The sequence below is a fragment of the Bacillus rossius genome, chromosome 7 (assembly GCF_032445375.1).
Source record: "Bacillus rossius redtenbacheri isolate Brsri chromosome 7, Brsri_v3, whole genome shotgun sequence".
Taxonomy (NCBI): Eukaryota; Metazoa; Arthropoda; class Insecta; order Phasmatodea; family Bacillidae; genus Bacillus; species Bacillus rossius.
In genome coordinates this window covers 57,009,611-57,037,597 of record NC_086335.1, presented here as the reverse complement: position 1 = coordinate 57,037,597, position 27,987 = coordinate 57,009,611, and the positions used below count along the sequence as shown (strand labels likewise).

Below are 27,987 nucleotides of genomic sequence, written 5' to 3'. Positions count from 1 at the left end.
AAATTATAACATTTACAAAATATCCGAACGAATTCAATGTTGTGCCTACGAAGGGAGTTATGATTTTTTTTGTCCTCCAACCTTTGTTTTTTCAACCTCTTGTAGTTATGTTTGGTCGTATTAAAAACTTATTCAGAAAAAATATTTTGTACTACTCCTACAAGTGATAGTACTTTCAAACGGATATGATATGTTCCATAATATGGGCGTTACAGCGATTTTTCTGTTTTTTTTTCAAAAAAAACAACATTTCCCTATTTCTACCCCTTTGCTCGGATATTGCCCATTAACGAACTCAACTGATATCACTACTAGATTTTATGTGTCAGTTTGGAAGTGATTTGTGAAAAATTGTGACTGTTATCGTGTCCAAAATATTGTGATATAGGCTACGTATATAAACTTTCGAGTTGATGTTTTTGGGGTCTATGGACCATGGAACGAAAAACTATATAAATTTTTTTCGAAAGTCACACCATGGTAACGGCTACAATAGGTCTACCTAAAAAACACTGACTAACTATAAACCCCAAGCGAAATAAAAACTACGGCAGCTCAGTAATGGGACCTGGCGGCCAAGTTTAACAGCTGTAATCTGCAGGAAAAACGAGAACAGCTCTGTCGGTGCCGGATTACAGATTTTGCCAAACCAAATATTACAAAATTAAAGATCTTTTTACCGTAGTTTTCGTGTTTACTGGTAAAACTATGGCCGCAAGACTTGCAACATTTTGGTGGATGGCATGTGTTAGCCATGTTCAACTGAGTAACAGAAGTTATAAGCAAGGCTACTAGTAGTGGAAGTTGAAAATCAATTGTGTGTCTTGTTTCTGAGACCTAAGTTGAGATGAATTAACTCCACAGAATTTTTAGAGGCCATCTTAGCCACTGCTAGGAATATTTCCACTATTAACTTATCGTGGCTACTTATCGCGTCTCGAAGACTAACGAGCGTTCACAACACGAGATGACGTAAACTTTATTTTGCCTTTCATAACACAGCTGACTATATTTGCAAGCATTACCATGGTGCGACGTCTGGATAATTTCTTCCTTTTTTTTTCCATGGTAGGTACACTTAAGACTCCAAAAACATCGACAAATAAAAATTATAAAATACATCATATTTTATTACGGACACGATAACTTTCAGACTGATACTTAAAATATACAGATAGAAATCCTCATCCGAAATCGCAAATGGGGTGAAAACGAAGATTGTTTTTTTTTCGAAAATCTGAAAAATTACTGTAACTCCCCTAATACGAAACATGTTGCATATGTTTGAAGTTAAGAGTGTAGCGTCGAAAACTTTTTTCTGAACACCAACTATTAGTTCAAAAGGGTGAGAAAAAAAATAGAGGTTGAAGGACGAGAAAATTCATAGCTCCTTCGGTAGGCAAAATATTACATCCTTCAAAGTATTTTAAGGTGATTGAAATCATAATTCAGTTTTTCAGGTTTTCATGAACCATTTTACTTATCAAAATTATTGATAGGCTAAAATACATTTTTGCAACACATGATACTGAAAAAAAAAAACTATCTTGTAGTTTATTACTTTATTGCTTGATTATTTTCTCGGGAAACCATTAGGAGATTTTCGTATGTAAGAACAATTTTTTTTTTTTTAAGTGAAGGCAACAATATATTTAAGTAACGATTGTGTATACTTCAACCAATGCCTTGTCAATTAAATAATTGTAATAGGGATGAGATATTCTAAGCCGCGGCTAATGCTGGAATAAAAAAAAGGATCAATGTGCACGACACGAATAAAATAATAAGCTAGCCAATCACCTTGTGACGCAGCTGTGACGTCATTTCCTATGTCCATCACGCCGCGGGCACATCTTCAATGAAATTTTTCTCAAAATTTGTTTTTCGGGTGATGGTTCGACTTAGTGCTTAAATATAATTATTATTGGAATATATTTTTTTTTTAAGGTTTGTTTACTAAATTTAACTGTGAAATCTTTTAAATGTGTTCACGCAAAGAGATTTTTCCGAATGAACGTTACATCGATTCAAACGAATTTCCTTCACTGTTAGAAATTACAGTAAATTTTTCAACGAAGAATTCATCTCAAATAAACGAAGATATCTTTTTAATTTCTGGTCAATGAATCTTCGTGAAAATTACGCCGTATTTCGACTTCCGAGTTTAGTTTTGATAGTAAAAACACGCGTGGATGAAATTTGATTGTTTTTGAATGAGTTTTAACGTCATTTTGAATGTTTTTTTGTGATATTCCGAGATTAATGTTGTAGATTCACGTTTAAAGTAGGTGAACTTAGAACTTGTACATTTACGTACATGAGGTAAATGTACCAAGTTCCCTGGATAATTTGTGACCAGATTTCTTCGGGAATTTAAGGTGAAAATTGTTAACGGTTTTCAATTATTTAAATTAAAAATAAATATCAACATTGATGGAGGTCGTATGTGTAGAGAATATGTGATGGAAATTATTTATATAATCGTTTATTTTTATTTGTCTATACGGAAACAATAGATTGTTCGCAATAACGTGATACTTTTCTGTAGTATCGCGTCCTTCGCTTTGCGTCAGTGCTCCTAAAAACATAAGGCCGGGTTCATAAACTACGTAAGGAACGCAACGACGCGACGACGCAGCACGAAACAAACGCAAGAGAATCACGGTCGTTTATAAAGCACGTAAGTTGCAAGAAGTCATCAGACCTACAACTAGAAATCGTAAAACAGTAGAAAACTAATTTATTCCTTAGGATTCTTTTGTTATTTTTTTGTTTATCATGAAAACATTTGGAGTGTTCAATCATTTGATTTTAAATTGTTATTTATTTCCTTGAGCAAAAGTTTAACAAGGGAAAACCAATTACAAAAATAATCCTGGCATTGTATGCGCATATCGTCTGCGTTTTTAAAAGTTTTCTGATCACTCCACTTCAAAAATAAATTGTAAGGTGGAAATGTAAGAAGTTGAAAGTTGGGCAATGCTTGATACAATGACACAGAAACAAAAACGGATCACGTAAACGGAGACGCATCTCACGGTACAGAGTTTCTACAACAGTACGCAGACGGAGACGGATCCGTACGTATCAGCTCGGCAATGCTCAGCTCTTCCGTAAACGTTGCTCCGTGTGACCCATAGAAGCCGAGTACTTGGCTGCGGCTGTGGACATGTTTGTTTATGTTCTAAATACTTTAAAAAATGGTTTCAAGTACAAGAATATCTAGAGTTCTATTATTTCAAAGCATCATATATGTAATTTTTTTAAAATTAAATTAATATTTCCTAACCTTGGAATACATTCTCGTTGCTTTTCATTGGTTAAGTTCACCGACCATTCTGGAAGCAGCAGACGCGGTAGTGAAATGTTCCAAGAGATCCGTCTCCATTTGCGTGATCCGTGTCTCCGTTTCCGTGCCATCGTAGACCTGTCCTAACGCCTTCCACATTTGTCTTCACGGCTGCTGGGGGCCTTGGAACGATTCGGTAATCAACCGCGACTTGCAGGCCTACTCAACAGTCGCCGGTCTATTCCGGGGTTGGTTTAGTTTATGCAGCGCAGTCCGTAATCAGCCTTGGCTCTCTGATATCTGCCACGTGAGTTTGCAGAAGCAGCGGTCATTAAAATTAAAAACGAAGGTCACGTCGGGCCTTAAGAGTCGACGCTCGCTGGTGCTCCTGGCGCGGGGTCGCCTCTAAGCGCAAAAGGCTGAGAACTGGTTTGCAGTCTTCTCGTCGTGCAATATGGCAGCCATGAAATTTGAGCGGTGACAATAACAATTACATGGCGGAGAAATGAAGGTGAAGGTTAATTACAAGTTGTCACTCGGTTGTTTTCAAGAATCTTTACCGGGTGTTTCCTGTCTAAAAAATTTTTTTTGTTTAATAACTCACTTAAAAATGCAGTTCTAAAACGAAATGCGGTGTATCTACTGTTGGTTTGCTAGTGCGTTCGACTAACTCTAAACATCCGATCCCGGGTCCGTCGCTTGCTTACCGCTGAGGATTTAAACCTCGCTATGGTTCGGTGTCTCGTCTTCCCGGCCAGTGGAGTAGTGTAACCATGCTGGAGTAGTGTAACCATGCTGGAGTAGTGTAACCATGCTGGAGTAGTGTAACCATGCGGACGAGTTTCACATTCGTGATCTACTGTTCGCACCTGCAACATTGCAGATTAGCGTTTCCTGACATTGCTTGCACACCAGCACGTTCAGTACAGCATCTAGCGGAATGCGTACGTGGAATAATATCGTTGCTCTCTAAACTGTAATATATATTACAAACATTTGTAAATTTGCACATTTACGTGGAAACCACTGCATCGCTAGAAAAATAGTGTTCGCAGTGTGATACTGATTTTCGTATTCTTGCAAGGGAATTTATGTACGCTTTCAGTGGTCCCAGTACCTCTGATAGTTGAGTTGTTTGTAAACAAGTCCCTGAATAGCTTTCCAGTATTAAGTGCGCACATGTACGATACAAAATAAAGTCAAATTGTTTAATATTCGATTTTTCTTTCCCCAAATGTAAAATTATGAGCCAAATTTCTTAAGAAATCTCTAAAAAAAAAATTGGTTGTCTGTAAAGTCGGTTTACGGACGATAGTTTAACGTGACAACGTCATAACAAAACATTGGTGAAATGATTGCATAATTTTATGAATAAAATTGAATCATTTTTATTGAATTATCACTATTTTTATGGATACAAAGAATGAGTGAAATGAAATCTACAATTTAATTGATGAATTTACTTTTATTTGCACTCATTAATTCAAATATGTTTATTACTTTAACGAAGAGATTATTTTAACTACAAATTTTATACATGTTTGCTATTTAACTTCTTCCAATCTGTGTTATTCTGTTAAGGATAGGACGATGATAGGAAAAGTAGGAAACGAATGGGAGTGTTACAAGTTTAATGTGCCTCGAAAAAAAAGTAAAATCGATGGTTGTTCCAATCGAGTGGGAGAGAGATAGATACGGCGCAAGCGTACAATGAGCGTAACGGGACACAGCGAAACGGGACAATGTGCGTTACGGGACACTTTTTTTCGCGCGTGCAGCCGGCGTCCATCGATTTATTAGACGTTGTCACGTCAAAAAAAAAAGTATTTAATATTTGCAAAAATAACTATAGCCTATCCATGTGGTGAACAAAGTTACAATCTTTTGTGAAGGTACAGAAATATTCTCGATTCCTGTGTGGTTACGGCTGAAGTGTTTGCGAGTCACGTGGTAGTTGTGGGAGAGGGGGTTGGGGGGGGGGGGCTGCAAGGAAGGCTGCAAGTGGAGCGAGGCGCGGCCGCACCGCGACCTTCCTCGGCCTCCGCCCCTCGGCCCCCCGCCTGTTGTCGCTGTCACAGCCGGGGCTTCTGTCCCCCTGGCGCGCGCCCGCTGCGCCGCTGTCGCTAGAGACCTGAAAAATTCGCGGGTTCATTTCGTGTCATGCTGAAATTCAAATAATTATACCTTTAGTGCTGCTTCTGTCGTTGGTTCACTGTTAATCTGGAGGACTGAGGACCAGTTAGAGACCCTCACTCATAGAAGTGTCGAATCACAGGCCACCCAGTCGAGACGACTCACAAGTCAGCAGCCAATGGACATTTGGCATTTGTAGAGACCTGCAAAATTCGCGGTTTCGATGGCCTTCAGGATAGACTGCACATGCCCCTGTACACTCGGGCAAATAACGCAAGTTCATTGGCTGCCGACTTGTAAGTCGTCTCAGCTGGTTTGTCTGTGATTCGATCCTGCTTTGGTTGAGGGTTTATAACTGGTTGAGATTCGTCCAGATGAACAGAAAGCCAATAGCAAAATTATCTAAGAGGTATATGTGTATGAATTCTAGCCTATCACCGAATCTATCCGCGAATTTTGCAGGTCTCTAGGCATTTGCCCCGAGTGTGTAGAGGATATTGGAGTCTATATTGGAGGTCATCGAACCCGCGAACATTTCCGGTCTCTAGCTATCGCGTATGCCGCTCCCACACGGCGCCAGGAGACCAAACAATCAGGTTGATTTTCAAGGTTACGAATTATTAGTTTAATTTTAAATATATATATATATTATGCTTCGAACGGGCATAATTTACACACTCACACACTTAGGTGTATATAAATATGTGTATATATATAATGTAAATGTTCGTTCAAAATCTTAAATCTCCGAAAGTTCTTCAGCGACTTCTTTGAAATTCTGACACAACATTGCATTTAATGCGCGCGTGTTTGTACATACATATTTCACACCTGTGTCAGGTAGAAAGATAGATAAAATGTAGATAGCTAAAAAAAAAAAATAATAATATTTTAAATATTTTCATTGCTATAGACTGACATATAGAGATTTAGATATATATGTATATATAGGATAGAAATAGAGATATACAGAGGGAAATATAGATATTTAGCGAGATATATAGAGAGATAAAGAGAGATAGAGGAAGATATATATATGTAGGTATAGATATGTAGAGAATTAGATAGAGAGATACTTTGCATATGTGTACCTACTTCAAAGACGTTTAAAAAAAATGAGACATTGCAACACATGCCGGGCATTTGTTTTAACGTGTTTATAACATAAACAGACATGGTAACCACCGCACCCAAACACTCATCATCTATAATTGGTCGCACGGAGCGACATTAACGGAAGAGCCCAGCATTGCCGAGCTGATCCGTACGAGTCCGTCTCCGTCTGCGTACTTTTGTAGAAACTCTGTTCCGTGAGATGCGTCTCCGTTTACGTTTTCCGTCTCCGTTTACGTTTTCCGTCTCCGTTTACGTTTTCCGTCTCCGTTTCCGTGTCATTGTAGAACGGGTTTTAGGCCTAGATTATAAACTACGCAACAACGCAAGATCGCAAGAAGGAAAATGTACAGAAATCGCATTTTAGAGTTCCGGTGTATACAACTACGCTAGCCGCAGTAGCGCAACGCAAGTATTGTTCAACTTCATACTTTCTTGCGTGTTCGCTTGCGTTTCCGACGACCACATTTGAATAGAAGTGTTCCCAAAACTTTTTCAGGCGCAGACGTTATGTGCGTAGAAACTTAAGTCCACGATGTTCTTATTACTGTAGGTATACATCACGCGTATCACACAGTGTTATAAAATTACATTAAAAATAATTTTATAATAGGTGTATTTTGAATTTAGGGTAGTGTGGGCGATTAGCCAAACATACTCGCATACATACATTCCAAAGAACCTACTACACATCCGTATTAGGGAACCTAAAGAATCAAATTCTCTCTTCTAATACAAAAAAAAAAGCTGTAGACTAAAAAGTTATAATTTTTTTTAGTTAAAAATAACCGAAACAAATTTTTTTTTATTATTCAAGTGTTATCACATTTTCGATATTATATGGATATCACAAACGCAATATCAAAAAAAAAAAAAAAAAAAGAAGGAAAGTTAGATTTGAGTATTTAATTATTTTATTACTTTGATACCCATAGAGTTTCGAAGTTAAAGATCTGATAGCATGAAGTGAGATTTTGGGGTAAAAGATTCTTCAAAACGGATTGTATGTTTTATGGTTGTTCTTCCAGACGTTTCCTGATGTGTATGTTACAGTTGGTAAGTGAGTTTTTAGTATTGTAAAGTTGGTGTAATTTCTGTGTTGCGTATTTGTTGTTGGTAAAAGAATGGCCTGCTGGGCAGTCAGTTATATTGTGGTGTTGAAGCAGTAAAGTTATAGAAACGTCTATTGCCTTATTTAATTACAGTTACAACACCTGAGAATAAAAAAAAACAGCTTATGTTTAGCTTTATTGAAAAAACGCTTCAGTAACTCGTCGCTGGCTACATGAGCTGCAGAGTTTCGCCACTTCTGGTTGGGCAACGGCTGAAGAGAAATAGAGAGGTCGATGGAATGTACGGGGAAGGGAAAGAAAAAAATATTGGGAAAGGGGGGGGGGGGGGGAAGGCAGAGAAAGTTATGCAGACACCAAAACACTTTCCATTGCGTCACACTTTTTGTTTATCTAGTCGGCCAACTTATCAACACGGATAGGCACGACGGAAGTGAACGCAGCCATGCCAGCATAATGGTCTCCGAACCACTTGGTGGGTGCTCTTAAATTAATTATGTACTCATACACCGTACGTACAAGCTCCAAAGATGAGCACATGACTGTAAGGGCGGTATTTCAAAACGCAAAAAAAAAAAAAAAAAAAGAGGGTTCGCGTGTTGTATATGCTACAACCCTAGCCGTATTCCTAGTGCAAGATAGGACACGGGCAGTTTACTTATTATTTTTAGGGAAACGGATTTTGGTGTCCTATCCGTTTCCGTTCTGTTGCCCAAATTGCGTGCATGCGCAGAACTCACTTGGACTTCTCAGAACTTATTTTTTATTTTTATTTAGTGCTGATTTTCCATTTAAATGACAAGCACAGTTTTGAGCAGTTTCGTGACGTGTATTTTTTTTTTTTTCAATTCATGTAAACAAATATGCTGTGAGACGTTCACCGAATCACGTGTTGCCGCTCAGGGCGAGAGAGAGAGAGAGAAAGAGAGAGAGAGAGAGAGAGAGCAAACTCGTGCGCACGTGACCCAGAACAGGACAGCGAACTCCCCTCCCTCAAGCACGTGTGTTTTCTCAACCTGTCAGAACTCGCCGAGGGCTCTAATGGAGCTCTAAAGATCGCAAGAAAGCATGCACTTATCGTGCAGACGTGCGAGTTTCCCAGGGAATTATCACAGCTGCAGCCTGCCTTCTGCGTGATCCTCGCTTTCAAGGACAAATAATGAACAGTGTGCTGAGACGAATCTAGGGGTTGCTATGGGGGGGAGGGCTGGGGGGTAGGATGGGTCAAAAAATGTTTGTAAACTACTAAAAGATTGAAATAAAAGGCAAATAGCAAACCTAAATATACACTGATTAATTTTTATAAATGGAACAGAAATATTCATGTAAAATTACAGTTATTTGTACATTTGTGCACTTACATGAGAACAACTGAGTCACTACAAATTAGTGTTCGCAATAATACTGGTTAGTATTCTTAACTTGCCACGTTGTCCCATTACCTCCAGTGGCAAAAATATATTTCTAAACCGTTCACTGAATAACTTTTCAGTATTAGCTGCGCAAATGAATAAGCATAATAAAACAATATAAAGTCTTATGATTGAATATTCGATTATCATTTCCATGGTATCAAAAAAAATATGCTCGAATGAAACGGCAATTGAAATGTAAATTTACTCGCCAATTTTCGAATGAAATACTAAGTATTATTTAAAAACGTATTTCATATATTCAAAAATAACTATAAGTAGTCATGTGTTGTACAAAGCTACGATATATTTCTTGTAGTATTACCTACTATTTCTTGGCAACTGGTTTCCAAAGGGATCTTTTGTAAAAGTACAGAAATTTGTTTTTCTACAAGGAGGATAATGGAATACGGGCGAGAGACTAAATGTGAGTAGTATCTTTCGCAAAGGAAAGTGGAGGGTTAGATATGCTGGCTCGCTGTTGTGTTCGAAAGGAGAAAAATGAGGGGGAGAAGGGGGGGTAGTAGAAGGAAAGCCTAGGTTGCATGCACACTTGAAATCACTCAAGTAAAGGACAGGGATTCCGATGATCCGGTGGGGTGGGGGTGGGAGGCACAACTGTAATCGCGGAATATGGCCACTAAAAAACTGTGCGATTGAGAAATTCCAATATCAATAATTAAGTTTTAAGTATAGAGAAAACATATAAATTTCTTAAACATACTAACATAAATAAAAAAAATTAATTATTTACGAACATTATTAGTTTAGAATTTATGGATTGGTGTATTAACGGAGTGGTGTGTTATAATGTAAAAAATATTATACTTTGTAATATATTTTGCAAATGTTAAATTATTTTGGTAGCAATGAAATAAACATGGCTCCAAAGCAAAATCTTGTGTGTGCTTTGCTCGTGTGTATATATATATATTTTTCCTTCAATAGAAACTGAGGTTATGATTTTCAGCGGCAATGCAGGTTTCAATATTCAGAACAAAAGATAAAGCATTTTCACATAGTATTTTGGTTGTTCAGTATTCAAAAAATAAATCATCTTAAAACATAATACGATTAATGTTCCCAGCTTCGAGCAACCACAAGGTTGCCAACATTTACTTCCGAAAAGTTGACGATTTTCAGGTTGTTAGGTTGCCTCTAAATCCCTCACAGTTCTCGTATCTCCGAAGGAAATGAAGAGCGTTAGTTACAGCACAGAGTTGCCACTCGTCTTCCTTGCTTCGCGAACGCGGTCATCCGGCAACAGCGCGGAGTTAGTATTTGGTCTCTATTGACCGAACGAAGGTGTTGCATTTTAAGTTAATCCGCGTTAGCGCCTGGTCTTCGGGCCGCAGTTGGCTAACCAAGACGAACATAGTGCTCACGTGCGCAGAGCCTTCGCCAGACATTCTCAAGGTCAGTTCCGAGACCTTCCCGCTGGACGACAGTACGGATCATTTGCTTTAACCCTGTAGACAAGATTTTATTGCTACATAAATGTAATATATGAAAACAAACAATTTAAAAAAATATTAGACGTAGTCTTAGACAGCAAAACCTATTTCTGTTAAGGCTGGTTTACGTTAAAGTTCTTAATAATTAACGGTAAGAATTATTTATTGCCGTTCTTAATATGGGACTGTATGCATAAAAAGGTAATGGCTTATGATTGGCATTGACTGACATTCTTTATGCAAAGTGTATTTTAAGGACAGAAATGATGCTTAGTGTTAATTATCAAGTGCTCAGTTGTAAACTAGTCTTTAGGGACATCGTGCTGTGAAACAGCCAAGAGAAGATTAATTTAGTTCCATTTTACGTGAATGCCCTCTAAATATTTAAAATGCGTCCTTGTGAGCATGCGAATAAAAAAATTTCATGCAAAGGATGTTTGTAAAAATTAGTTTACTTGAAAAGGTGTTTTAAGTTGAACTGCGTTAAAAATAATGAGATGTGAGATCAAACTGCGGAAACACGTGGCTTATGGCTATGTCCGTCTTGTTTCCCACTTTCCGGGTAAAAAAAATTGGATTTTAACCTCCGTTGGGAATCGTATCCGGATCAATTTGGTGGGAGCTGATTGGTCGCAGCACTCAACCGCCGTGGCCATAAGGGCCCTTTCACACTGTCAAATTTTCGCTTCCAACACCTTCCAACATGTTGTGCCTAAAAAAATGGGATTATGACGTCACCGAAAACGTCAATAGCGCAGTTGGATGACTTGAGTTTCCATGAAATATTTTGCATATAGGATGGGTTCTAAAAAATGTTCAATGTCGGATGTAATCAGCCAATTAAAATCGTGCCTAGCGGAAACTAAAATGACATCCGTTTCCGCCACAAAGATTCTTTAAAATGGCGAATAACACATGGGCGATTACAGATGTATGAAAATGAAATTATGTTTCTATAACTTGAAAACATCACTGAACATTCATTTCCATATGTAATTAATATTGTTACGAACGTGAGCAAGGCCGCGACACGTGCAGGTGCACAGCTGGCTGACATCACGTGGCCGCGCAACATGAGACGTTCCGCACGCACCCGGGTCGCCGCTTCTCCTCCCTCCAGTCCTCAGCTCCCCGCGCGGCGCTGTTAGTTTGAAATCCGAAACCTGACAGTTGCGGAGTTACGCGAGCCGCCGACACGTGTTTCGAGAGATTTCTGCCGTCGGGTCGGCGCGGAATGACGCGACTGGCCCCAGCCGCGCTCGTGATTTCTGGAAAGCGCCTGGGGACGCCGGCTTCAGAGGGAGTTCAGTGAGAGTTCAGTCGGGAGTTCTCCCGCGACGGAGTTTCCGAGGCGATAGTGCCGCGGGTGCGACAGAGTGGCGAAGTCCTTGGAAGAAGGTTCCAGGGCAGGAGTTCAGCGGAGTCGGGAGTTCTCCCGCGGCGGAGTTTCCGGGCGAAAGAGCGGCGAAGTCCCTGGACGAAGGTCCCAGGGCGAAGAGTTCAGTTCCGGGCGATAGTGTCGCGGGCGCGGCGGAGTCCCGAGCGAAGTTCCGAGCGAGGCGTCGAGAGGATCCTCGGCGAAGGCAAGTGCGTCGGCGGCGGCGGAGTACGGCGACGGAGTGCGGCGGCGGAGATCCACGAGGGGTGCTGCGGCGAGAGTTGCGCCAGAGGCGCGGCCCTGCGAGATGTGTGGATTGTAAGAAACAAGTTACTGGGTAGTGGCAATAAATAACACTGCGTGTGTGATAATAATCTTTAATTGGTCTATCCCTTTACAAACCCTGTAGATCGCAACAATATTATTGCGGATTAAAATTATACTTGTTCAAAATTTAAAAAAATTGCACAAATATAATAAAAAGTTCAAAAACACCATCCAGACTGTGATGCATTAATTAATATCTAAATTTCTAATAAAAAAATAATGAAAAGTTTGGATAACTCAGACTAAAAATAAACGTCGATAGTGTGACATTATTTTAAACATATTTGGGGTTATCTGTTAAAATTTATTTGATGGAGAATTTATTTGATTAAGCTATTTTCCGTCCAGTACTGCTCGTCCAAATTCATTGTCAAATGTATTGGAGACGAATATTTGAGGGTGTGTCAGGGCCTTAAAGAAACGCAAGTTTCCAACCCCAGCTGCAACGACGGAGGGCGCCGAATGCAGCGAGTAAGTAGTCGGTCGAATTGCCAAGGTCGGTCGCGGGCCGAGAACCGGCTCCGAGAGGACCGATCTAGGTCAGCGAGTGTTAAACATCCCCGCAAACAGCGTGACGTGACGCCCACGTGATCGGCGCGTCTCGTGTACCACCCTCACGTGATCGCGTCGGGCGGCGCGACGGACTAACGACTTGTGTCAACTGGGAGGAACGCGATATGCATCGACCCCGAGTCAGACACCTGTCTAATCCGCTTTTTGTGCATCTTCGGATTTATTTTATCATGTCTGTGGTTTTTTTTTACGTGACAACGTCTAAATAATCGCACGTTGTCCCGTTACGCACATTGTCCCGTTACGCTCATTGTACGCTTGCGCCGCATATATCTCTCTTCCATTCGATTGGAACAACCATCGATTTGATTTTTTCGAGGCACATTAAACTTGAAACACTCCCATTCGTTTCCTACTTTTCCTATCATCGTCCTATCCTTAACAGAATAACACAGATTGGAAGAAGTTAAATAGCAAACATGTATAAACGTTATAGTTAAAGTAATCTGTTCGTTAAAGTAATAAACATATTTGAATTAATGAGTGCAAATAAAAGTAAATTCATCAATTAAATTGTAGATTTCATTTCACTCCTTTGTATCCATACAAAATAATGATAATTCATTAAAAATTATTCAATTTTATTCATAAAAGTATGCAATCATTTCATTAATGTTTTGTTATGACTTTGTTACGTTAAACTATCGTCCGTAAACCGACTTTACAGACAACCAATTTTTTTGTTAAAATGAAAGATATAGGTTATGCATGGTCTGTTACATAAATAAATTCCTCACGGTTTTTTTTAGTGTCCGTTTTCATACGTTTAGGTGATCATAAACTAAAATGAAATGTTGGCTGGGTTTTTGTGAGCACTATTGAAATAGTTTAGGATTGTGAAAATGTGTGATTTCTCACAAAATTGTGTTTATTTTTTTTATTCCCCGCTGCGATGTTGCACGAGCAAGCGACGAACTTCGGATGTGTTCGGAACTGATCTGGGGCCAGAGAAACGGAAGCTTTCCCGTAAATTTTACGTCTCACATTTGAGGGACTTACTGCCGTTTTTTTTTTACCAACTTCTCCTGAACATACCCTCAGCAAGGGAATGCTTAAGCTTAGGAGGTCTTTAAACCCATTACTCAACGAAATTGGGTTTCCACAATCGTAACATACACTTATGTAGGGACAGCTTGGATAGGGACCGTCTTACCACAGAGTTTCTCTTCGTGCGGATAAAATCACCAATAATTTTCAGGACGGTATTCGAAGTGTTGTCATTTGATACATTCTAGCCAATAAAAAATTATTAGTAAACAAGAAAATTAGATTTTTATTCTTTTGGCGGTATTTCAGTGTTGTTTGTGCGTATATAACACGTTTAGGATAGTTCTGTCATGTGAACGCCAGAGTTAATTATGAAAATGTCAGAAACAAAAGAATTGAGGACGCACAATTTTTCTCCAGATGAGAAAATGCAGGTCCTGAGCTTATTTTAGAGGCCCAAAACTGTAATGGAAAATAAGCATAACGGATGCTGTTTCAAGCAAAGAAAATGATGCTGCATGGGAAAAATTGGAATTTAATATGTAGGGTCCTATGTTGTGTGCTCTATAAAGTCTTTGTATAGACTTTATGATAAGTTAAAATGTAATACAAAAGTGGAAAATTCTAAAGAGAAAATTCTTCTCGCGAAAACTGGTGGCGGAAAAAGTTCAGGTATAAACATTAATCCAGTTCTTTTAAGGACATCTACTCTGTTGGGGAGGAATTTTACAAGTCTGAAGAATACCTATGACAATGATTTTGCATTTGGTGCGACAGAAAATTTCATTGTTGAAGGTAATTATAACAGTACAATTTTATTGTCCTACATTAGTATCTTTGGATACCTTTCTTCACTTTCTGGAATAATTCAGCCACCAGTTTTTGGTTAGTAATTTGCTTATATTCCATAAATCCCGTATGAACATAATTAACTCAAAAACGTAGAACAAGTAAAAACTATGGTAAAAATGCGTGTAAAATAATTCATAAACAGAAGTTAATAGTAGCAGGCTAAAAGAACACTAGAAATAAATTTCAAACAATTACATAATAATATGAAACATAATAAAAGATTTGGTTTCTTCCACCTTCAACTGAAGTTGTGATTTACCATTGGTGCTGACTTGATGTAAGCTTTTGGACATACGCCATTGCTAAGCACGCGTATGTCCGTAGAAGAAAACTACAAAAAACACAAAAGACAAAAACACAAATTAAGCAAAAAATTGCTGTTGTCAACAGGATATAAACGCCACATAATATTCCATAACAGGAATATGGTCAACAAACAAAGAAAAACAAAGAACAATGGACTAACAGAACGAAAAAAAAAACCACAAATGATGACAGCACAAAAATATTGAACCCAAAAAAAATTCAGCACAACAGTTGAAACGAGACAAAAACACAACAAAACGAAAAAACGAAACAAACACAATAGTTTTCCAAAAACAGAAGATAACGAAAAAAAAAACACCACGAATGATGACAGCACATCAAGTCACGCACTCCCATTGCACAAATCTTTCAAAGATAACCATTGGTGCTGGTGCACCGCAGTGTGACTGCTAACTAACTACCTTCAGGCCACTCCGGGCGGAACAACATGTCTCACGTCCCCGCAGCGGACACAGCTGCTGGCCTTGGCTTCAATCCCGGCCATTATTCTTTTTTTGCCATCAGGTTTACAGGCCTGCAGGCTCGCCCGCGCGTCATCGTCAGAGACCCTATACTGCCGCCACACTCCGGGGCACTCTTCACCGCCGGCGCCGGGGGGGCTTCCCCGCGGACACATGTGCGTTCTCTGTGCGGTCCGGAACAACCCGATGGCTCGGCGACCATCATCTGTCTCCTGTACTTCCTACATTTAATGCATGCGAACTTCCATCCCGCATGACAGTGCCCAGGATTTTCCCTCTGTCTATGCAGGTTTTACCTGGGCCCAACTTACCTAGTAGTTTAGACTAGGGGAGTTAGTCATGGCAACAATCGCTGCCATGGCTGGCCAATCCCCTCCTAAGCACATGATGCATGCGACCCTCTTCCTGCATGGCTAATCCCAGCATGACTAAGGCGTAATAGGCTTCGGCCTGAGACGCACTTAGGTCCCTCCCTAACCCGGACCCCTCCCAAACACACTTAGTTTTTAGTTAGGTTAGGAAAAAAATCGCCTGCTCATTGGCTGATGAATGCCAGGGGGTCCAGGCTGGGTTGTTACTGGCGCAGAGAACTTCCTGTGGACTGAGGACTGGTTGCAGACGCGAACTTGTCAAAATTAACCCACGCAGAAAACGAGTTTCTTTACTTTTACAAAAGATCCCTTTGGAATGCCAGTTGCCAAGAAATAGTTCGTAATACTACAAAGAAGATATTGTAATATTTTAACTTTCTACTTTTTTCGAGACAATGATGAGTATTCATTCAAGCTTTTTTTTTTTACCATGGAAAAGATAACGTATCATGCTTGCTATGTGCGCAGTTAATTCTGGAAAGCTATCTTTTCAGGGAACGGTCGAAGGTAGATACTGGGACAACACAAAGCATGAATTCTCGGGTAACAATCCGAACCTGGTATTACTGCGAACGCTATGTTGTAGTGATGCAGTTGTTGGCATGAAATGTAAAAAAAAAAATATGCAGATAGATATCTTTGATGTTACTTGAATAGTTCTGTTCCATTTACAAGAAATTACAGTGCACAAATTGTTCCCGTGTCTGCTGACAGGCGTTCTGTGAAAACCTGTGGCCATTTTTTTTTTGAAAGCCAAAGTGCGCCGTAAGAAATTTCTCGGAAAATTGTCATATTACTAGGGGGCAACTATTTTTCGTAAAAGAAAAAAAACAAACAATATGAATGCTTATTGCTAGTTAGGCTACAATAGTGTATGCCCGCGCCAGAGGTTTCTTCCTTGTAATTGACGATCGTCTGCAAGAGAAGCCATTGCTAGAGACCGGAAAAATTCGCGGGTTCAATGACCTTCAGGATAGACTCCAATATCCACTACACACTCGTGAAAATGCCAACTGTTCATTGGCTGCTGACTTTTGAGTCGTCTCGACTGGGTGGCCTGTGATTCGACACTTCTATGAGTGAGGGTCTCTAATTGGCCCTTAGTCCTCCAGATTAACAGTGAACCAATGGCAGAAGCAGCTCTAAGGTATAATTATTTGAATTTTAGCATAACACGAAATGAATCCGCGAATTTTTCAGGTCTCTAGCCATTGCCTTGTATGGCCGGGCTGTTCAGAGCGCGTTTGCTTCCGCGCAAGATCGCTGTGGATTCGTGTGCCAAAAGTATGTAGACTTGTAACTGGAAGAGATTCAACCAGTCGCGAAACACGGACGATGCTACAGTGTTTTAAAACACATCTGGTCTCGAAATATTTTCCCCAAGAATATATGACTAGGTATATAAATTGGTAAAGATATTAAACATGAATAGGTATCTCTCCTACGTTTGTAAAGGAAAAAAAAAGTTAACTGTATAGGAAACTTACCATACTTGATTGACAGATTTCTCGTACAACTTAAGTATATAAGTTAATGATTTCCATTGACTATACGATAGTTAGAGCGGTCATATCACCCGCCTCTAATGAAGGTGGTTCAGGTTCGATACACGAAGTTCGAAGCCAGATTCTACCATGACCCGAAACGAAGACGAATCTCACGGAATAAAGTCGCTACAACAGCTCGCAGACGTAGACGTACCCGCACGGATTAGCTCGGCAACACACAGCTCTTCCGTAAACGTTGCTCCGTGCGACCAATGAAGGCAGAGTACTTGACTCCGGCTGTAACCATTTTAGTTTATGTTTTTAACATGTTGAAAATTGGTTCAAGTACAAGAATATCTGGTGTTATATTATTACTTTGTCGTTTATTATATATATATATATGTATGTGTGTGTGTGTGTGTGTGTGTAATTTCTGTCCGTGGTGTAATCTTTAACCACAAATGTTTTTGACGTGACAACGTCTAATAAATCGATGAACGCCGGCTGCACGCACGAAAAAATGTCCCGTTACGCACATTGTTCCATTACGCTGTGTCCCGTTACGCACATTGTTCCGCTACGCTGTCCCGTTACACATATTGTTCCGTTACTCTGTGTCCCGTTACGCACATTGTTCCGTTACGCTGTGTCCCGTTACGCTCATTGTTCCGTTACGCTGTTGGCGAGTGCAGTAAAAATAGGTTATGTTAAGATTGACTAAAAAATTATGGTGATTCATATAATCGATGATAGATATTTGATTACAGTTTATTTATATGAAAACTTGTTATAATTATATTTAAACGTTATAGCTAAACGCCAGTTTTTAAAATTAATTACAAGTCATCTACACGTGAACAGTTTCGTCGACTGTTAATAAAGTGAAGTGAAAAGTTAATGTTATTTTCATTGCTTATTACAACAACAATTTCGGCAATAAAGGTTAATTATTCTTGCATTTTAAAAATCTGATTACTAGGATAATTTCAAGTATTCATTCTTTTATTATTAAATTAAAAATGATTCAATTTTATTCATAAAAGTATGCAATCATTTCATCAATGTTTTGTTATGACGTTGTCAAGTTAAACTATCGTCCGTAAACCGACTTTACAGACAACCAGCAGACGCGATAGATAAATGTGCCGGGAGATCCGTCTTCGTTTACGTGGCGTTGCAGAACGGGCCCAAGTGAGAAACCTTAGAGGACCTGTTCATTCCGTCGATTCCCCATTATCACCTCTACTATAGGGCTGAAGCAGAAGCTTCGACGTCGTGTTCCAACGGTAGGTACCGTTTTTTTTTCCCCCGATCCTGCTAATTCTGCCCGAACCAAACCTGCGACTGGAGACGAGATTTTTTAGTTTACAACTATTTCCATTATGTTACCAGAAACTTTATTTCCCCCGGGTGGCTGCATTGTGCTACGTCGTGATGTCGCGTTCTGCCCGGAGATGGAATCGCGCCACAGAGCTCCCTGCAGATCATCTAAAGGGGGGGGGGGGGGGGGGGGAAACACGAAGCGAAATTATCTTTATTTCGTCTTGAAACGAGTTCGTGACGTAACGTCATTTAACGGTAGCCCGCCGTCGTAAACCTCTTTTATAAGTCGTTTATTCGAAGCGAAAACCCCATCCCCCTTCCTTTCCCAGAAGCATTCAGGCCGGTTTGGTTAAAATCACGGTCTTTTTTTTTTAAAAAAAAAAAAAGAACCAAAGTCGTAAGACGTCACCACCCCCTACCACTCAACAGTAAAATACAAACATATTCCCCGGGCTTCATTCATGTTTATTATCAATACATAAAATTGTCCGTAATTTTATGATTTATATGTGTTATTTTCTTTCAACCATTAAAACGTAGAAGAAATGAATTATATAATTTAAAAAAAAGTAATATTGTGGCATTCACATAACGTTCGCGTCCATAAATAGTTTTCGGAACGTTACACTTCAAATATGGAAGACGGAAACGCAAGCCGAAGCACAAGAAGGAGTTTGTGAACAGGTATTTGAAATTGTCGTTGTCTTACTTTTTGTTCTTACGTTTCTTGGCGTAGTTTACAAACCAGGCTTCAGCGAAGTGCGCCCACGGTCGCTCGGAAGCCGAAAGCAACAAAATAACGCGACGAAACGTAACGTGCAATGCTAACGTAGGCGCAAAACGTGTGACACGTTGGCTCAGAGATCCGTTTAGCTGGAGTCACAATGCCACGACAGACCCGACACGCCCAACAGCCAATGAAACACAAGGTCGCCGTGACGTCACCCCGACAATATACGCGCCCCGACGGCCCGCAAGGAATATATTCTATTTCTAATTTCGTCGTGTCGTGCTGCCCGACAGAAAGCAAAACGGGAAAGGAAACGGAAACCTTACAGAACTAAATTTCAAAAATATATTTACTCTCTGGGTAAATCTTTATGCCGAAAATTGAAATTTTCTTGTATGCGTGGGTACCACTTTGATATTTGTAGCTTGCGTTCATCTATTTATATAAATGGATGTCATCGTGTTTCATGATCATTGTTGTTATTGTAGATTGGTGAAGATTGAATTTAAGAATGGACGAGTTCAGCGAAGAACTTTTAATTAATAAATATGAGGCTCATGTTATTGGGTTGAAGGACTACAGAAATGTGCCAAAAAAAAAGCATGGCCTGGGATAGCATTCTTTCTTTTTTGCTTATACCCTGTTTTTAGTGCATTATATGTCGCATTTTATGGAAGTATTAGGCTTGGAACGATTTGCAGACAGCCAAAATCAGAAATCGTTGGGTTAATGTAGTTTTGTGACCCTGCGATATTAAACCTGTCGTGCTGGATCTGTACGATGGTTTGTCGGGTTTGTTTTGTCGTGTTCGTCGAGGCATTGCGACTCCAGCTTCGAGGATGTCAAGTCTACCTCACATGGCTCAGTTGTATGCGCGCTTAGTGGGTGAGGTATGGGCGTGTAAAAGTCTGAACACGGTCAAATAAATGTCAATAAGTCAATTCAAATCCCCCAAAATCCCTATTAATATTATAAATGCGAAAATGTGTTAGTCTTTTTGTCCTATAAATTCGTTAAAAATAACTTTAAAAAAACCACCCTCTCCCCCACCCCCTGGTTCGAAACGACTGCCCTAATTGCACAGTGATTTTTGTTTTCGCTCGAGACGGGGTTGTACACAACACCCTTAAAGGGGTGGACTCCTGTATTATTTTGCTTCTAATATTTCGTGTATTTGCACATTATTTTTAATGAATTAGCAATATAATCATATTTGATTGTTTATGAAGGTTTTTCGGCTAAACCATTTCTTATTTAATGTTTTTTTATGAACTTATTTGCCAAGGACACGGCTACAACCCAGAAACCAAGCTACTTCTGACAATGGCCGTGAAAGCCTGCGAACATTATTATCTCGTCTTTGTTAGCCCACTGTGTTCGTCCTACTTTTATTATTTTTTTCATATCTAAATGTCTTCCACGGAATTCTTGTGCTGTCTGATATTTAAGTTTGAATGTGTTAGTCTGTGCTGTCTTCGTTGTGTTGCCCACAATACCTGTTTAGGTACATCGTTGGGTTTGTATGTTTGACATAGCCGATTTAGACTTGTTCTCCGTGGTTAATCTGCGTTCTTGTGATTTTTTCCATGACAAAAGGTGCAAAACTGCAATTTCTTGTGTTCAAATAATTTAATTAAATCAATACTGAGTATTTATCACGAAAATTGGCGCATAATTTTATATTTTAATTGATGCTTTATTGAAGTATTGTTTTTAATACGGGAAAATAATCAAATAGCAACAAAAAATACTCGATATTTTTGTATGTTGCCTGCCATGTACGCAGTCAACGAGGGAAAGGTATTGAGGGAACTGTTGGAGGTGCTCGGTGCTGTTGTGTGACGCTGCGGCACTGACGGAACGGCACTGGGCGCAGGGGACCATGTCGGCGGGCGGCCTGGCGGCGGCGCTGTGCCGCAAGAAGGCGGTGTCCGGGGACGGCATGGAGGCCTCGCAGCTGTCGCGCTGCCTCACGCTGCTGGACCTCACCATGCTGGGGGTGGGCAGCACCCTGGGGCTGGGCGTGTACGTGCTGGCGGGCGCCGTGGCTCGCAGCGAGGCTGGTCCCGCAGTCACGCTGTCCTTCCTCGTGGCGGCCGTAGCCTCCGCCTTCGCCGGTGAGTACCTACCCCTCTACCTCCTTTCTGACGTGCGACACCTCGGCCTCATGTGAAGGTCATTTGCAATTCCCTCCCCCCCCCTCCCCGTCAACCGATTTTTTTTTCTAACCTAACTAAAAACTAGAAGTGTTTTTGGGAAGGGTCCGGGTTAAGGAGGGAGACTAAGTGCGTCTCAGGCCGAAGCCTATCACGCCTTAGTCATGCTGGGATTCGCCATGCAGGGAGAGGGTCGCATGCATCATTGTGCTAGGAGGGGGATTGGCTAAGCCATGGCAGCGATGGTTGTCATGACTAGATTACCCGTGAATTTCGCGGATTCAATGACCTCCAGGATAGACTCCAATATCCTCTACACACTCGGGCAAATGCCAACTGTTCATTGGCTGTTGACTTGTGAGTCGTCTCGACTGGGTGGCCTGTGATTCGACATTTCTATGAGTGAGGGTTCTCTAATTGGCCCCTCAGTCCTCCAGATTAACAGAGAACCAATTACAGAAGGAGCACTAAGGTATAATTATTTCAATTTTAGCATAACACGAAATGAATCCGTGAAATTCACGGGTCTCTAGTCATGACTAACTCCCCTCACTCTTATCTCTGGTCTAAACTACTAGTTAAGTTGGGCCCAGGTAAAAACTGCATAGACACAGGGAAAACACTGGGCACTTTCATGCGGGATGCTAGTTTGGATGCATTAAATGTGTGGCCGGCAGGGCCACATTTTTACTTGTAATTTATTTTTGTTGCTGGTCTCTAGTTTTATATGGTTTTTTATTTCACGTATTTTTACGCCTTTTTTAATTAATGTTAATTTATCTGTAAATTTTTTTAATTATATTTGTTTCTGTTAATTAGTTATACGCCGTTTGGTAGCTATCGATTATGAGTTTAAGAATATCGATTGTGTTTCACGTAAATACCACTTGGTGAGCGCCCGGCGGTTGGCTGATGACGTCAGACATTCGGCTTGCCGGGAAGAAAAAAATCAGCTGGGGCGAGAGAGTTTGTGCCGAGCGACCGTCGAGGACAGAGCCATGTGACGGCGCGGACTGGTATGCCGGACGGCAACGGGCGACGAAGAGTATTGGGTTGGAGGCTCCACGATGGGTGACAGGGCAAATGGATTGCCCTGTGGTACAGAAGAAATCAAGGTAAAGAGAGGCCGCGATTTTGATTTTTACCCTCGTGGTGCTGCACTGGTTTTTGGCAAACCTAGTGAACTGTGTATTTTCCCATACTAAATTTTATTTGGACGGAACTTTTATTAGCCTGTTTGGTGAAGAGGCCCATTTGTTTCACACGTTGTTCCAGTGTGGGATTTTTTAATAAGGTCGCCCGTTTGCCTGTAGTTGAAATAAAAGTATAAGTTTGGAAGAAACGAACATTTTGCAATTTGTTTTTGAGACTTTGTCTTCGGAATTGGCATACTTAAAGTTGGCTTTAGCTAATATATCAGCTTGTGCAGTATTATTAAAAGTATGCGATCGGTATTGGACTACATGCGCAGCCTGATGTTGGTTGGTGCGGCCATTCTACGTTTTTATAAAATCATTGGCAAGTTAATAAAGAAGTAAGACTTTGTTTGAAGCTGATGATAAATACTTCGGTGGTAACATAGTTACAACCTGCGCCACTCTGCTAGGCAGAGACTTTGGACTTTTGCGATTTTGCTGACTTTTTTGATTTTTTTAATAATGGCAGTTTCTTGGATTTATAAACTTCCCAAAGAACAGGTTTACGCTAATTTGCAAGCTGCGGGAGCAGGATCAGCACCAGGAATTTTAGTGGTCTTTTAGATTTCCAGTGATGGTTTTGATTTTTTTCCTGTGAGGTTATTGTTTTTATAGTTCTTTGCTTTAGTTTGCAACCTTTAGTTATTGATTATTTTGAGAGAGAAGGTTTTGTCTAATACGTTTCGGTCTTGACTTTGGAGCTTGTTTGTTTTGTTTTGGCATACTTAGATCCCGTTTGTTCGGTTTGTGAGTTTAGTTTGTCTTTTCCGTTACTTGTTGGAAAATCCTTCTCTTGTTTTTTTTTTTTTGAGCGTTGAAATTTTGACTGAGGCTTTGGAGGCAAGTTTTCCTTGTTGCAGGTTTGTTTGTTTGAGTTTGGGCTGGTTTGTTGGATTAGAAGTTTTTGAGAATACTTTGTCTCCAAGTCCAAGGTTTTTTTTTGACGTTTTAGTTATTTAAGATTGCTGTTTAAATTTTTTTTTTTTGTTCAAGGCGGAGGTTGTGGCCGGCAGGGCCACATTTTTACTTGTAATTTATTTTTGTTGCTGGTCTCTAGTTTTATATGGTTTTTTATTTCACGTATTTTTACGCCTTTTTTAATTAATGTTAATTTATCTGTAAATTTTTTTAATTATATTTGTTTCTGTTAATTAGTTATACGCCGTTTGGTAGCTATCGATTATGAGTTTAAGAATATCGATTGTGTTTCACGTAAATACCACTTGGTGAGCGCCCGGCGGTTGGCTGATGACGTCAGACATTCGGCTTGCCGGGAAGAAAAAAATCAGCTGGGGCGAGAGAGTTTGTGCCGAGCGACCGTCGAGGACAGAGCCATGTGACGGCGCGGACTGGTATGCCGGACGGCAACGGGCGACGAAGAGTATTGGGTTGGAGGCTCCACGATGGGTGACAGGGCAAATGGATTGCCCTGTGGTACAGAAGAAATCAAGGTAAAGAGAGGCCGCGATTTTGATTTTTACCCTCGTGGTGCTGCACTGGTTTTTGGCAAACCTAGTGAACTGTGTATTTTCCCATACTAAATTTTATTTGGACGGAACTTTTATTAGCCTGTTTGGTGAAGAGGCCCATTTGTTTCACACGTTGTTCCAGTGTGGGATTTTTTAATAAGGTCGCCCGTTTGCCTGTAGTTGAAATAAAAGTATAAGTTTGGAAGAAACGAACATTTTGCAATTTGTTTTTGAGACTTTGTCTTCGGAATTGGCATACTTAAAGTTGGCTTTAGCTAATATATCAGCTTGTGCAGTATTATTAAAAGTATGCGATCGGTATTGGACTACATGCGCAGCCTGATGTTGGTTGGTGCGGCCATTCTACGTTTTTATAAAATCATTGGCAAGTTAATAAAGAAGTAAGACTTTGTTTGAAGCTGATGATAAATACTTCTGTGGTAACATGGTTATGTTACGTGAAGAGTTTTTGCTACATTTCCCTTAAAAATAAGATAATTTTTTTTTTTGATCATCGTTCACGTCTTTGTGAATTCGTACCTATGGCCCGGCGTGGCATTAGACTCTGGAGTTGGTGAGGAAGGTCAGGAAGCCAGCGCACGCCTAGGATATTAACTTTGTTTTTTTTGGCAAGTCTTTAGCAACGAACATCTGAAGAAAGACTAAACCGTTGATTGAGAGTTTAAGAACTTTATTTAAATAAATTTTTTGTACTTCAGTTTTATTATTGTAATATTTTTTTATATATTTATATATTATATTGATTGTCTTGTTTGATTTTTGGTATTAGGGCAGTCAGTATATTTTGATATTTTATAGTGGCCACGCCTCACGCCCTTATATATTTTTATACTTGTTGTTATCAGTATTTATATTTTTACGATTTTTTAAAGGTTATTGTTAGTATCGCAAATGGGGATAAGATGCTGCCATTATTAACGTCAGCTTTTGTAACTAAGCTTGTATGGTTATGTATAGTAAAAATTATTTTTGCAAATTTCTATTTTTTAATAACATACGTCCAAAGTCTTGCCTCTTGTTTGTTTAATGGTTACTCTACTATTATATCCTTTGAATTTTTTTGGCCTGACCCCTGGGCAGTGGTGTGGGGAATTTATATTGTTTAGCTTTTTATGCCTGGTTTTAATATTTATTTTTTCCCTTCGCGCCCAGAGTGAGTCGGGGACGCAACCCCTCTTCCAATTAAGGAGGAAGAAGGGTTACAAATGTAGGAAAGTACAGGAGACAAAGGATGGTTCTGGATGAAGAGTTGGTCTGAGTAGAAAGAGTCTATCGAAAGTGCTCCTGAGTTCTTCCGGCACCATCGGACCGCCCCGGGTGGGGCCACGGTGAATGGATGGGGAGGGGGGGAATCTCGATTGCCCCCGAAATCTTTGGGACTCTGAAAAATGATTTTGTGGTGAATTTCGAGATATTTATAAGAAAAAATATATCATTAAACATAAAATAAAAAAATAAATTTTATTTTAAAATATAAAAAAAAACACGCGTTTGTTGTTTGAACTAAAAATGTTTATAAACAATCTTTAAATTTAAATAAAATTTTTCATGCTTTTTAGTAAGTTTAAAATTATAATCAAGTAATAATCACAAAAGTTAATTTTAATGAAAATACCTTTTAACGAATTCTTAGATTACAATTACATTAACTTAAGTTACTCCAGAACTTTGGATCATCAACACACATTAAAAAAAAAAAAAAACACTTAATATTCTACAAGAATGACAATACGAAACTATTTTTTAATACGAAACTAATAGGTTTTTTTTATGAGAATTGTATTTGGTTAAAATATTTTGATAGAAACAGAACTTTACTTAGCTTTTAAATAAAATTCAATCATCAATTCACGATACTTCAGATTTCGACAGACCTATAGTAACACGTGTGCGCTGAGAAAAATGAAAACTTTCCATTCATTTACTGGTAGATCGTAAGGGGGATGGGGCAGAAGAAAAAGTCAAAACACGTGGACTACTCACGTCACACATAACAAACGCGTCACTCATTACAAACACTATAAACGGCCCACTTAGAAAAGGCTGTCTTTCGTTGGAAAGGGTGATTAAATGTTTCAGGATATTCAAGATAGTCGACAAGTGGGCTATAATCGTAGGTCAAAAATAGTCACTACTAAGATGTCAAGAAAGGCGTAGGTCCAGACCTGTGTTCTTTGAACACCGACTTGTATAAATATGCGCCTAAGGGTGGAATTATTTCCTTTACTTTAATTGAGTTGGCAGGAGATGAAGGTTTCAGTAATATACTATTGTATGAACATTTATTAAAAGCCTATTCCTAATATTAATTATCACCACGATAAAAATTCGTCTCCTACATTGCTCAAGAACTATGGTACGTTTTGTGAATGTGGTGACAGCTTTTTTTTTTTTTCGTACAAGTAAAAACTAGTGGCAAGAAAACTAACGGAAAGCCTAAGATGTACATCAAATTCTGTCACTGCCCGAACACGCCCGAATATTCACCTTCGGCCAACCTCGGGTTTATTTATATATGTTTATTCTTCTCTGTTTATTTTAATGTATCTATACAAACCTAACTAACCGTCCATAGTGTTTTAAAGTGTTTTAATGTAGCTAACCTAACCGACCACTTTTAATATTTGAATTCATTTTTTTCCTGCGCAAAAATAAAACAAATCCTGAGGTTGGCCGAGGGTGAATATTCGGGCGTGTTCGGGCAGGGACAGAACTTGATGGACATCTTAGGCTTCTCAAAACTAACATATCCATGACTGTACTTGTCTGCGCGCAGGAGGACAAGTGGGAAGCCTACAACTCACGTAGTTTCGGTTCCCTGCAAGAATTTCCGAAGATTTCCGAAGTTTTGCGTTTTGGAACTAACGCCACTTCAGCCGCTAAATCAGAAGTTTCAAATGAAAACAAGCATGTTGTGACTGACCTAACCTAACCTAACCCTTCGATTTTTTTTAATTCTAATTTTTGAGAGAAATCCGAAGTTGCACGAACGTGGTAGGGAACCGAAACTGCGTGAGTTGTAGGCTTCCCAGGACAAGTGACGGTTAGTCGGGCGACCTGGCAACGCTGCCGGAAGCAGGTCTGGGGCGCGGACGTGACACGGTGGACAATGCGACTCTGACTATTGTCGGAGTCCCGTGCGGCTAGTGTGGTATCAGGCCCGTTTGAAAACAGCGAGGTCATTAGAGAGCAGCTACACTCTCGGCTAACATCATGCAAGGGAGGTGAAAACAATCCACCCACGGCTGCCCAGGCGCTCAGTACGAACTGAAGCCTCTCTCTCTCTCTCTCTCTCTCTCTCTCTCTCTCTCTCTCTCTCCCCCCCCCCTCGTCATGTCTTGTTTGTGTACAAGTGCTTGGAGAGCCTAGCCTGGCATCGTGTTTGGAGTGTGAGCCACAGACACTTGCCTCCGACACAACGACCTTCAAGCCCGGGCAATAACTGTCAAATAACTGTTCCCGAGGACAGACACCGTAATAACAGGTGACGCTTGTAACAAGTAACAAGGTGACACTTGTAACAAGTAACTTGTGACAGTAACAAGGAGACACTTGTTTTACTTTCAACATCCGTGGCCATAGTGTAAAGATTCCGACGGGCAGCATCTTAGCTCTAGGCACACGGCATTTGGTGGGAGTGATTTCGCGGATTGAACGGAAGTCGCGGGGAACGGAAATGTGTAACCAGGGTGCTGCCATCTGTTGCGGTTGGCGCGAACCAAAGTTCACAAAGCTAAAGTGATACTTTATAGTGTTAACTATTTAGTATTTTTTTATTGCTTTTATTGGAACAGTTTCATTATGTAGTTTAAACTTTCGGTCTGCAGATCGAAATTTTCGATAGTCGACGTAGCTGCT

The 27,987-nt window shown here is 39.9% G+C and overlaps 1 protein-coding gene across 1 annotated transcript in view; it reads left to right on the top strand.

Moving 5' to 3' along the window:
- Nucleotides 1–27,987, top strand: part of LOC134534107 (cationic amino acid transporter 2-like) — an 81,439-nt gene that overhangs the window by 11,889 nt on the left and 41,563 nt on the right. The window contains exon 2 of the mRNA XM_063372163.1: nt 21,164–21,404. Within this exon, the coding sequence (XP_063228233.1) occupies nt 21,170–21,404 (235 nt within the window). The 5' untranslated portion in view covers nt 21,164–21,169. The remainder of the gene's footprint in view (nt 1–21,163; nt 21,405–27,987) is intronic.